Source organism: Haliaeetus albicilla, chromosome 13 (genome assembly GCF_947461875.1).
Source record: "Haliaeetus albicilla chromosome 13, bHalAlb1.1, whole genome shotgun sequence".
Lineage (NCBI taxonomy): Eukaryota > Metazoa > Chordata > Aves > Accipitriformes > Accipitridae > Haliaeetus > Haliaeetus albicilla.
In genome coordinates this window covers 6924561-6937915 of record NC_091495.1, presented here as the reverse complement: position 1 = coordinate 6937915, position 13355 = coordinate 6924561, and the positions used below count along the sequence as shown (strand labels likewise).

Below are 13355 nucleotides of genomic sequence, written 5' to 3'. Positions count from 1 at the left end.
TGAAAGGGGTGGTGGGAGCGGACCTTTCCGTCTTCTTTACCAAACAGATGGTAACACCACAAAACAATGGGTAACGTAATTACAAAAGCAATTGCAGGGACCACTGCAATGTTCTATTGCATTATTAGAGGTAAATTTCCATGGGTAACTCAGCAAAATTAGTGTTTAGCATTATTTTGTAATATCACTTGTAAAGTTTCTAAATACCTTTTAAAACAGCTATTCACCTTGTCCACATAACATTTCATTTTCAGCAATTAACTTCTCTTAAAAAAATGACCTGAGACCATCTGCAAAAAAGTTTGCATTTTTGTGAAATATATCAACTCTCATAGGTCAATTTATTCAGAGTTACAAATTTCATTGAGAATAAAAGATTTATGCATTTCTCTTAATTAACAGAACAAGTTTAGCTAAATATAAACTCTGCACTAAAGTTTTGCAGTGGCACAATACCAACACAGAATACAGAAGCATCTTTAAACTATACAAAATTTTAAAATTGAAAATAATCCTGTTTACATATTCTTTATACATTAACATATAAAAGACCTCATTTAATGAGGCATCTAAAAGAATCAAAAACATCTCTACAGCTATCTCTGAAAATTCGTATCTGGAAACAATTCATTACACAGAAGCTTTACAAGACTATTTAAACAAACCAATACACACTTTTTACAAGATTAACATTCCAAAAGGTACTCATAGGCAGGTTGTCACTTTTTATTTTTGCAGTTTACCCCACTGGTTATCTTTAATTATAAAAATCTTCATATTTATATATGTTGGGTATTGTTGGATAACCAGTAATCTAATTTAAAAGTTGTGCAAAACAAACAAAAATTTGGAAAAACAATATGTTTAACCAGTCATTTATATAAAATACCAACTAAAACACTTCTTTTGCCCCGTGTGAAGGGAAAAAGCCATAACCAATCTCTTTCCAAAAAGTTACCAGTTACATTTTTATATTCCTTCATTAGACTCCTTCTATAAGTTATGATAAATTAAAAAGTTCCAACGAGACACTGACTGATCGACAGACCTGCCCAACATCCTCAAGTTTACAGCTTCTCTTTGCTGTCCGTATCCTGCTGCTGCTTCTTTACCTCAGGAACACTCAGCCTGCGTTGGTCACCACGCTACCTGAAGGCTGAAATGGCAACCCTCCACACCTACACAGAAGTGTAGCTTTACATAACAAAGACCTGCCATGTGGCTACTAACGTGAGCCATTTCCTCTTCATCACTTCTAACATACCAGGAGAGCCAACAGCAAGGTGTGCAGAATTAATCTGAACTTTTAAAAACTAAGTTCAAATTATATGAAAGTATGTTTTCAAGTTTATTATAATAAATGCAATTACTAAGAGATTACCAGTTAGCAAAACTATTGTATGTGAATTACAAATGGAGAAATCTAATGTAATGCTGGCCAGTAATGCTGGTTTTCTTAAGAAGCAGATATAATATATTTAAAAGGGTCCTTTCTGAGAGGTTTTCTTTTCCCTCATCTTCTGGCAGTTAGGATATTTGGTGAAGCCTATATAAAGGAAGAGGATTTTCCAGAACTACTTGCTGTACACTTGAAAAAGTTTTCAGTCTCTGTTGGTGTTATTAGCTGCAAAAGCATGTAAATTTCCCATCTGGCTCAGACCACTTTGAATATGTGCAACATGGATCTCAACATTGTTCTGAAAACAGCTACAGAAAGAAAAGAAGAAAAAAAGTAACATTTTTTAAGACTTGTTTTTTTTTTTTAAGTAAAACTCATATTTAAGAGCTGTGTCTGAATATTTCTACAGTGAAAATCAAGGTACAAACATAGCCAATGCAAAAATTCAGATGACTCAGTAGTACATACCAATGCAACTTGATAGAGACATATGAAAGAATAACATTTGCACAAACAGCTGCATGAAATCAAGAGTTACTGACTCAGGTACTTCAAAGAAGACTTTAATACGACCAGAGTTAATGAAATAAAAATATTAGGAAAAGATATGCCCCAAATAAATGCAGTGAAATGGAAACATCACCCTCTTCGCAGTGTACATCACCTTTAGTTGAATCCATTCCAACGTGCAATTTGCAGTGTTGATTATAGAGAAGTTCACTAATGCTTGGGGTTTATTTTTGTTTTTGCTAATGAAAAAATGCTATACACCAGCATTTCTCAATAATTATTTTTAAATTAAAAGGCCATCCTACTACCTTTGCCAAAAAAAGAAAAAAAAAAAAAAAGAAGAGAAAAAGAAATTCTTAAGTGCAGCCTCCCATTATTATGTAGCAATAGGAGTATGGAGGGTATAAGGAAATAATGCAGCATTTAGGCATATTTTCTAAATTATGTAATTTAGCAGCATTACAATTATTTAAAAAATCCTGGTCACAATTTGCTGGAGGCTGCAGTGTACTCCAGACAAGTATCACCACATTCTTGCCATCACCACATTCTTGCTATTTTTATAATCCTTCCTCAGGCACCTGCTTATGACAACTGTTGAAAAATGGCCCATCTAGACTAGATGGGCCTTTGATCTGGCACAATACATGTGTTTTTTGGTTTAAAATATTGCTGATGAAAACTGGTCAGAAGCTATAATTGTCTCTATGCCAGCTTTTGATATTTACGTACAAGAGGTTGAGTAACTATGCAAAAAGAACACCAAAATCATACTGTTCTGTGGTTTAAAGAACTTATATTTACTAGTGGGACTTCAAAGTCTGAAAATGTTCCAAAATAACTTATTAGCTGTCATAAATGACTGAAGAGCAAGAAAGTCTAGTTGTTGCTGCATCAATGTAGCACTTACTTACTTTGTTCTTCTCTCTCTTTTTTTTTTTTTTTTTTTTTCCTCTTTTAAGATCAGGTTACTTCACTGATAGGTTCAAACAGAAAACTCCTAGTTTCACACTCCCTTTATGAAGTCCCATTTTAAATGGGACCATTCATTCCTATAAGTAAAAGTTACCAGATTAAAACCCTTAATTATAATCAATGTTCATGTCCAAAATACAGTAAGAATTGCTTGCTGGCACAAAACGTGTAATTAAGAATTAAATATTCAAAAAGTAATACCTGATATTTGAGGAGTCTATTGAATTCTTAATGTCATTTAATGAATCTGTTAGTGATTTAAATTCAAAGGAATTGAGATCACCTCCTTCTGCTAGACACTGCAGGAGAAGAAAACAAAAAAATGTTCTCACAGTTCAGCACAAAGAAACTGACAGAGCTTTAATACTACGTATTTTATGGTAGAAACTATTTTTTGCAAACATTTTACCTTAATTTGCAGTAATATTGCTGTAAGTCTAGAGATAAGATCAGTTAAATTTTCACTCTCAACACAAAGCTGTCCTGTTGTCAAGGAATTTGCTTGCCTGACGATCTCCTGAGCCTCCTCTTCACACCTACGCCTCAGATCTGTTGGCTGGTCGGCAGGCTGGAGGCCTTGGTCAGGAGCAAGCTGCATAGATATAACGAAGAGAAATTAAGAATAAAGATCTCCTTTGCATTTAGTGTATGTGTGAAATGACAGATGATTTCAAAGAGAGTTCACAGGTACACAGTACACAGTATTTTTTCTTCATTTATGTACATGTATGTCTATTTCAAAACCAGCCACTGGCATCAGCAAAAGTGTCTGCTTTCTGGTAAAAGAAACAGAAACAGACAGATAAAAGCAGAGACAGAGAGAGAAGGAATCCAATGCAGCTACTACTAGTTTCACTTCAAAGTGACCCCCACCTACACCCTATTCCCAGAAAATTCTGATTTTTTTTGTATTTAGGTTAAGCAAAGCCAACAGGTATATACAGATTCCATTGTTATGCTTACCTCATAACAATACTGTTGAACTTTATGCAAAACTTTATTTAAGTCTTTGTTTAGTTGTTCTAGATCTAGAACAATAGTTGCATATCTCCTCTGAAACTCAATGCCTATTGGCATAGAATAGGATTTCTGTGGAAAAGACAAAGCATATTAAAGTTAATGCAATACTGTACATTTATATCTTTTGAATTCATCAAAAGGAATTTTCACTTGAAAATAATACTGACATATTTGGAATCCCAGTGTTTAATAGAAAAATGTTAACATACAAAATATTAAAACATAGTATCACTATTTAAAACTCCAAGTGACAACTGTGTAATAACTACCATGCTTTCATTCTCTTCATAAAGTGCTATGACAATCTGTGGTGGTAAACGCTACAGAAGATGACTGTGGTCTGACCTGCTTATTTCTCCAGTAGTTGGGTATGGCTTCTCTCTACCGTATGAACAGAAAACTATCCTGTCAATAGGAGAGCAGTATAGGACAATATGGCCACGACCACCTCTGCTGCAGGATGGGAGACACAGTTGCCTAGTAAGTTAGTGGTCACTTGAGGATGACTCAGTGCTACATACCTTCTGTTACAGCTAACAGTTCTGCCAAAAAAGAAGGTTACTAGAGCTTATATTTGGTAACATAAGTATTTTGGGTAAGCACAATTCTCCACAAAAATAAATACCAGAATACAGTACTTTTTTCTTACACTGTTTTCAGAATGTGTCTTGACACTGTTTGGGTGATATTTATGAAACTGAAACAAAACATACAATATATTATAAAATTTCCTCCACAAATGGCCTCTTGCAAGATAAGCTGGATCCATTTCCACTGCTTCTCAGCCACAAATCTGAGATACAGGTCCCTCATATGTTTAAATCTGTAGCTATAGAATTTACAGCACGAGATAAAGCAAATTGCAAAGTCAAGAGCCTTCATCAGGAGGATCCAGGTCAAAAACTCAAAATCAAGGTTTCAGTTATCAGTTCAGTTCAAAGTTCCCCATTAAAGTTGATCACTGAAATAATCTCCAGGGATTTACAAGTCTGAATATCAGATTAATAGGGCTTTAAACTAACACCATAACTTCAGAATTCACCTAAGAGCAAATTGGAAACCAGCATAAATTTGACATACTTCCTCCAGCTCTAGAACGTAAGGAAAAAATTGTAACTTTCTGACCTTCTTCAGCGACCAGCCCACTTAAAGCTCCAGGTTAGCTGTGAAAGCTGCACACAATTGTGAATTCCCCATCAGAGAGGAAAAGCTAAGGGCACTCCATGCTAGTGATGATAAAAGAAATATTTCTCAGCACCAGCACTATTTCTGATCCAGGAGCAATCCAAGATCTGGAAACACTGACAAACAGCTGAACTGGCAGACAAAAGATGGATGGCTTTCAGTAGATGGAAGCAGATAACAACTCTCTCACTGAGCATCTACATGCTTCTCTGGAACAACCAGCATCACCCTTACCTTGTCTTTATCACAGGCCAAGTGAAAAAATAACTAGCCATCCTTTTTATTTAGATTTGTTTATCCAAATGGCTATCAGAAGTGTGTTCACTGTTTTATGTATATGGTAACTTGTTCATAGCCTGCAACCAAGATGAGTATAGTGATGTCAAGATGCTTAACTATTAATAAGCTGTCCTTTCAGAAAAATTAAATAGAAAATGTGCAGTTGCACGTATTAATAGCTGCTCTGAAGGCATCCCCTGTTTCATGTAAATTTATTATTATTGCCAGATAACAATGGACTACATTCAGCACCAGTTCTGATTTTGGTCAGTTCTGTTTATTTCTATATTGGATCAGTCATTAAAAAAAAAGGTTTCCATGAAAGGATTGCTTTAAACCAAATAGTGGTGTTACTCTAACAATTATCAAATCACAATTGTATGAATTATTATCAAAGTCTGACAATTAAACTATACCTGAACAAACTCAAAGGATTCTATTTTATTAATGTTCAGGTATGTTCTTGATGTTCAAGTGGATTGGTACCGAAAAAAGATTCTTGTTCAGAGAAAATACATTTTAAAGGAGAAACAACATATACTCAGTGACACAAACGTAGATGGGATTGCCAAGGGACAAAGAGGGTTAGAAGACAGCCTAAGAATATGGCCCAATAGAAAAGTATCATGTCCTCTATTTTTATCAGGACAGCCTTGAACAGTAATGGAGGTTGCGTTATGATTGCTGGTTTACAAAGGAAACAGCACAAGGAAGAATTTCAAAAGTATCTCAAAGTCCTTATCTAGGCTACAACTGAACTAAAATACATCAAATTTAATGTTTATTTCTAAACCCCCTTCTTCCCCATTGCTTTTTTGCTCTTTCAATTTTGTGGAATAAGAACATCAAGGAAAATAACAATACAGTTAATTTATGACTTAGTAGCCAAGTGACATGTTAATATCTGGATTTTTTGTCAGAGAAAGGCTACTGTCATTTCTATGGATTTCCTTATCTATGCAAAAATACTAATATCTCAGTAAAAACAGGAAGTTTTTTAGTTTGTTTTAAGAAGAGTTGGTAATTTTTCACTATCAGTTACAGGTTGCAATGGTATGTTTTAATCTTGGTTATTTTTGCATCTATTTTAACTATTAATAGGCAAAATGAAAAGAGAAAACATTTGTTGCACAGGAAAAAATAACAGTGACGGAAATGATAACGCAGTTTTGAAGAGCAGCATCACAGCACAAAAGAAGAAAATTACAGAGATGTGGGGATGGGGCAGTAGGAAGCAGAACAACAGAACGCACATGCACACACGATCACTGAAGGGACAAAGACAGAAATTGTACCACAATAAATCAAATCCTTCAACATTCAAATATTTTACATGGGAAAAATCAGCTTTTTGGTTTCAAGAAATAAAAAGGACTCCTCTTCCTCTCCACAAACCTTTAGCCTTCTGTCTGTATGTTGTAGAGACAACTGTCTGAATGGACGCTAGCAGAAGGTTGAGACTGATAGCTTTCCACTTTCAAGTTGATTGATAGCCATGGCTGGTAGAAGAGGCACTCTTATCATTTTGATTTACTGACTGATGATTAGATAAAGCCTAGCAAGAAAAAATATTCTGCTGCTGCTAATTATGCTGTAGCTGCTCTGGTACTGTAATTTTAAATGCTGGTTAACGGCACTCAGAGCTTTATATAGAAAAACTCTGAACTGAGTTATTGTTTTAGCCAGAAAGCTAAATAAATAAGTACCTACCATCCACAAAATAAAACTATGATGTCTTACCATATAAACTTGTACCAAAGATTCTCAAAATACATAGTATTTCCTTACTTCATGTGTCAACTGACATAGGCTATCTTGATGTTAACATTAATCAGTTTCCAAAGCATAATGCTTTCAAAGAAGAGTCATATTTGAAACAACTGACCTCTCTGACTTGTCTTTAAAAAAATAATCAAAAAATCTCACGTTATAGAAAGTGATAAAATACAGATTTTATCTAGACTCTAGTTTTAATTGTATCTATTTGCATTAGCTGTTAAAGCATATCCTGTTTTAAGAACTGAAGAGAACATTCTCACCAGCTTTTCTGCTTCTGTATTCATCTCTCTCAATTGTTTGATGTGTTCCTTCTTGATCATAAGGATTTTCGATAACCTGGTCTAAAACAAAGGAACTATTTTTAGAATTAATAGGTCCTTAAGCAGTTTTGAAATGCCATAGAAATTCAAGATAATAAAATGTGTGTTTCTTTCATAATTTTAAAATACATTTCTCAGTTGTTCATCAAGTTAAGATGCAGAAATAAAAATTAATTAAAATTAAATGGTGGATTTTCCAGAGATTTTTAAAGCATTTTCAAGTGCTCTAGATTGGAGAATGCTAAAATCCATCAGCCCAAATTCTCTATAGTAAGACTAATATAATTTATGACCAGCTAGAGACTGAAGAACCTTCTTTTTTTGCAGCCTGAAGGGAAGTGAAGGGTGTTATCATCGTGTAGTACAATTAATATCACTCACCTTACCATACCTTTTTTCACACAGTTCTCAGCTGTGTCCTCGACTGAGCACTAGCCCTTTGTGTATACTCCTGCAGTAAAACCTGGTATACAGGTTGGACCTATTTTATACAGAATAACTCTGGGCTTTCCATTTCCCTCTTTCATAATGGGAATACCCTGTTTCTGCTGCCCTTGGGACCTAGCAGGCTGAGGTGGAAATCACTGGGAATGCTCTCAACACACGTATCACTCCTAAAACTAGTCATACTCTCTAGGGCCCCGAGAGAAATCCTAGCTCCACTACAACCAGAAACAGTTTTATTACTGATGTAAACAGAGCCAAGATTTCAGGTTTTATAAATTTCAAAGGGGTTAACAGCATCCTAGTAGTGGAATGTGGGACTGCAGAAATAGGAACACCTAGTTCAACACACATCTGCTTATATATAATCGTCTTTGTTGATTTTCAAGTTCAGTCTTAATGCAGCCAGGTTTCTCGCTCTCCCAAATCCTAATGGAAAATTGTTCCAGGAGTTCTTTCAGCTAGTTATGAATCTCCTTGGAATTTCCATGTTAAATGCATTCTTGTTCACTTCATAGTAATTTGTTCTGCCAAAGCTGTTTTTCAGCTAAATATAGGCTCTCCCTCCTTGTATTTATCCCTGTTTATTCAGAGACAGTAAAAGCATCTCTCCACTGTTCTTTCACTAAACTAATCACAACCCAAGCCTTTCCAGCCTCCTCTCCCATAAAAGGTTCTTCAGCTCCTAAACTTTTGTGGCCCTTTCTGTATCTTTTTTCCATTCACTGTCATTTTTCCTGAATGTGAACAACAGAAAGCCTGTGCCAGTATTCCAAATAACAGACCTATAAACTAGACCTGTAAAACAGCATCAATACTTCTCATTCTACCACAAACACTTTGCCAGATGCATCCTATGAACAGATGGCAAGCCATGGTCAGATGCACAGAGGCAATACTGCATAGGTTATCACTCTTCCAATTCTAGCTGCTCATTTCTGTCCTTGTGCTGTTCCCCAATGCCCGTGCTGAACAGCACTTGCATTTTTGCAGCTACATGAAGAACTCAGTCAGGGAACTGATAATGACAAAACAATTAATTCAGAAAACGCGAGAAAAAAGTTTTAAAATTGTTACTTGTGAGCTGGATTATGTCTCTGATCTAGTTTCTAACACACCACATAAATGCTCATGTTGGCAAAAAAACACCTGGAAGGAAGGAAAGCACTGTACACTATCTGCCACTGCTGCCAAAAAGTTACTTGTCAAGCTCTGCTGTTGTCACCATCCGGCAACTGCCTAACATGTCTAAGTCCTCCTCCTTCATGAAGCTGGCGAGTCTCCATCTTAATGCAGAATATATTATTTGTCCCCAAAACTTGCAAGGTATTTGGTGCTTAATATCTACTTTGATGTCCAGACATATTCAAGGATGCAGGGCTCTAGTTCTCCAGTTCATGAGCTTGGACTTTATATTCGTCCTATTCCCAGATACACTCCAGAGATCAAGACAAACTGATTCTTTCTACAAGAAACTCTGACTTTTCAATGTATCTATGACGTCTACCAACTTTCTCTCATTGGCACATTTTATTAAATAGAATTCCATGTTCATTTGCCAGTAGCAGCAGTGGATGCTTTAAGTCAGTTCAGCCCTATTTTCCTTGAGAAATTCTTGCCTAACAGCTCTATTTTCAGCATAACTCATCCTGTTTACTGTTATAATTTATAGTTCTCATTAAACTGGAAATGAATTTTTAGTACAATGCTTTTCCACATTAAAAGAGATGAAGGAACAACCCAACCAGTATGTTTAGATTCATACTTTAGATTTCATTTTTTAGTCAAAAGAATATTTTTAAGAACACAAGCATTTCAAAGTGTGCAATAACTTACTATGAAATATTTTCAAAATTTTTGTAAGCAGAAAATAGTAAAAAATCCAGTATCCATTTTCAGATTTTCCCTCCTGCATTTAAGTTGAGAAGATCACTCCTTTTTCCACAGCAATGAGGAAGACACCAATTCATTTCCTGAACGTGCTGCATTAACATACTCCCTCTACTGGACATGCAGCAACCCTGCAAACAATCTGTTTTGTCCTAGATTGTTTCCTTCACAAGCTAATTTTTTTCCTCAAAACAAAACAAGAAGGCTGGGGGGGGGGAAGCTGTAGCTGAGTGCTTGGAAAAACATCCTCCAAATTTTAATACTGACTACAATGTAAGAATGTAATCTATCAATTTTGACCCACAGTATAGCCTATGAAATATTTAAGGATACATCACATATTGCATGTAAGCATGAAAGACTTTAAAAAAAATTATTACTGTTACTAACATTGTTGACTTTATTCTTCATATCATAATGTTAATTTTCGAGCCATTCTTCTCCTAATATGCATATGTTTGTCCACAGTGAAAACCAGAAAGAATAGCAGTCTCTGATGCCAAAATACAAACATGTATAAATTAACATAAAGATTTAGAAAAACTAACACTCACCAGTATAGAACTATGATTAAAATAGTTGTTACAAGTCCCAATGTTTGCTTATAACTGCAAGTTATACACAATGAGAATATCCCTAACATTTATTTGTCAGTGTCTGCACATGATTTTGGCTACATTTCCTTTCATTCCAAATTAATTTCAGAACCTGTAAAAGAGAACTAAGGAGCTGGGTTTGAAACCTTATTCAAGGTGCACTGCATTTTTTCTGTGTTGTCCAAAATAAAGTTTTCCCATTAAATTATTTATTCATGGTATCATAAATAATTGCCTGGCAATAGTTCTCCAGAAAGTTTTCTTTGAATCTAACATTTTCTGATAATTTACTTCCTGAGTCACCATTAAATCAGAATGAAGGCTTTGACTTTTTTACTGTACCAGTGTATAAGAAAGGCTAGAACATCTTTAATGGCTACCTTTATCATAAAAATACATCTGGACTGGTGAATGCAGTGCAATCAATAATCAGTATTCACCAGTCTCATGTATTTCACAACACCAAATTTCAGTAGCATGCTTAAACTTCTAATAAAAAAGTTGATGCTTAAAATGCTAGGCTTAAAAATAACGCACAGTCCTTCAATAAATGCCTTTTAAGCATGATTCTTTCATGATTCTTTATCAAAAAACTGGATAATGTTGCTCACATAAACAAATGCCAAAAGCTGTGGCTTGATTTTGTTCAAAATCTTTTGACAGTCTGCAAGCAAAAATACATACTAATGCAGTATCTTTGTAAAATGCCACCATTTATAATACAAGCAAAAGGCCTACATTTTTAAAACTTAGCTTTCCTTATAATGAGTAATAATATACCACCAAATGTGACTGAGAAACCACACTTTTTCACATTTAAAATACAGAAACAGTATCATAAACAAATCAACTTGACACACTAAATAGTTGTAAAGCTCAATACCCCATACCCCTTAGTTACAGTCCTGGTTTTGTCTGGGATGGAGTTAATTCTCTTTCTAGTAGCTGGTACAGTGCTGTGTTTTGGATGTAGTGCAAGACTAATGTTGATGGCAACAACTAAAACATCAGTGTGTTAAGTAGTGCTTATCCTAAGTCAAGGATTTTTCAGTTTTCCATGCTCTGCCAGGTGCGCAAGAAGCTGGGAGGGAGCACAGCCGGGACAGCTGACCCTAGGCAAAGGGATATTCCGTACCATAGAATGTCATGCTCAGTACATAAACTGGGAGAGTTGGCCAGGAGGGGCTGATCGCTGCTTGGGGACTGTCTGGGCATCAGTCAGTGGGTGGTGAGCAATTAAATTGTGCATCACTTATGTTTCTTGGGTTTTATTTCTCTCTCATTATCTTCCTTTTCATTACAATTATTATTACATTTCAATTTTAAAGCTGTTCTTATCTCAACTGATGAGTTTTAATTTTTTTTTTTTTCCATGATTCTCCTCCCCATCCCACTGGGGGCAGAGAGTGAGCGAATGGATGCATGGTGCTTAGTTGCTGGCTGGGAGTAAACCACAACAGCTACCCAGTTTCATTGATCGTACTCAGTGACTTAAGTAGGAGGATAGCTGCAGATACAGTTTAGCAGCATAAACAAAGACCGTACCTTTTGTGTATTTCACTTCTTAACATAATTAATCTTATAGCAACTACAACTATTTTACATTTTCTTAGCTAAGCTAGATGCCAAGCCATCTTTTTCAAAATTAGCTTCATACAATAAGTTTCCCCTAAAAAAATGAATAGATCATTCTGTCAAATAAAATTCATTATGTGGAATGGCCAAAATATTAGTGTCTCCTGTGAGCCACAGACAAAACTTGATTCTTTTGACCAATTACATACACTTTAAAATTTGAGAAGTTGTGCTGTTTTGGCTGGGATAGAGTTAATTTTCTTCACAGTAGCTAGTATGGGGCTATGTTTTGGATCTGTGCTGGAAACAGTGCTGATAACACAGGGATGTTTTCGTTATTGCTGAGCAGGGCTTACCCAGAGCCAAGGGCTTTTCTGCTTCTCACCCCACCCCACCAGCGAGGAGGCTGGGGGGGCACAAGGAGTTGGGAGGGGACACAGCCGGGACAGCTGACCCCAACTGACCCGAGGGATATCCCAGACCATACGATGTCATGCTCAGCAGATAAAGCTGGGGGAAGAAGAAGGAAGGGGGGGCTGTTCAGAGTGATGGCGTTTGTCTTCCCAAGTCACGGTTAGGCGTGATGGAGCCCTGCTTTCCTGGAGATGGCTGAACACCTGCCTGCCCATGGGAAGTGGGGAAGGAATTCCTGGTTTTGCTTTGCTTGCCTGCGCAGCTTTTGCTTTACCTATTAAACTGTATTTGTCTCAACCCATGAGTTGTTTTCTCACCTTTACCCTTCCAATTCTCTCCCCCATCCCACTGTAAGGGAAGTGAGTGAGCAGCTGTGTGAGGCTTAGTTGCCGGCTGGGATTAAACCACAACAGAAGTAATTAGCAATATTATTTCTCAGTTCTTAATATTTTAAACACAGGTTATTCTGATCTCCTTTAGAATGTTCAAAACAGCTTTCATTGTTAAAGAATTCAATCACAGATCTTAAGCTAAGCCAACATGATCAATTACATTCTTCCATCATCCTCAAGAGTAACTTGCTTCGATAAGTTTTGATATTCAATAAATCTCAGCTTCCTAACATTACTTGTCCGTGCTCTTCTGAACTGGTGTACAAAAATCGCTGATGAATTATTTCATAAAGATGAAGACAAAACCCAGTTTTCTTATCTATAACATGTATGTTTGCTTTCAGGGAAAAGAGTGCTTCTTTTCTTCTCCAAGACGGTAGGACATTACATAACATAAAATGCAATATTATACAATATATGATAATGCACATGGACAAATGTTCTTTGCATAATGCAAATATATTTTAAATAAAAAAAAGCCTTAACACAGTACAAAGTTTGCAGGTAGAAATAATATCTTTTTTTAGACCAAGTGATAGAGCTGGGAAAAATAAGACACGCTTTTGGAGAAATAAGC

The 13355-nt window shown here is 35.9% G+C and overlaps 1 protein-coding gene across 2 annotated transcripts in view; it reads right to left on the bottom strand.

Moving 5' to 3' along the window:
* Nucleotides 1-301: 301 nt before the first annotated feature.
* LIN9 (lin-9 DREAM MuvB core complex component) overlaps nucleotides 302-13355 on the bottom strand; it is a 40925-nt gene continuing 27871 nt past the window's right edge. For both annotated transcript variants that reach the window (XM_069800029.1, XM_069800031.1), the window contains 5 exons: nucleotides 7408-7488; nucleotides 3848-3973; nucleotides 3294-3476; nucleotides 3086-3183; nucleotides 302-1707 (listed from right to left, as the gene is read on the bottom strand). In XM_069800029.1, the coding sequence (XP_069656130.1) occupies nucleotides 1602-1707; nucleotides 3086-3183; nucleotides 3294-3476; nucleotides 3848-3973; nucleotides 7408-7488 (594 nt within the window). In that variant the 3' untranslated portion in view covers nucleotides 302-1601. The remainder of the gene's footprint in view (nucleotides 1708-3085; nucleotides 3184-3293; nucleotides 3477-3847; nucleotides 3974-7407; nucleotides 7489-13355) is intronic.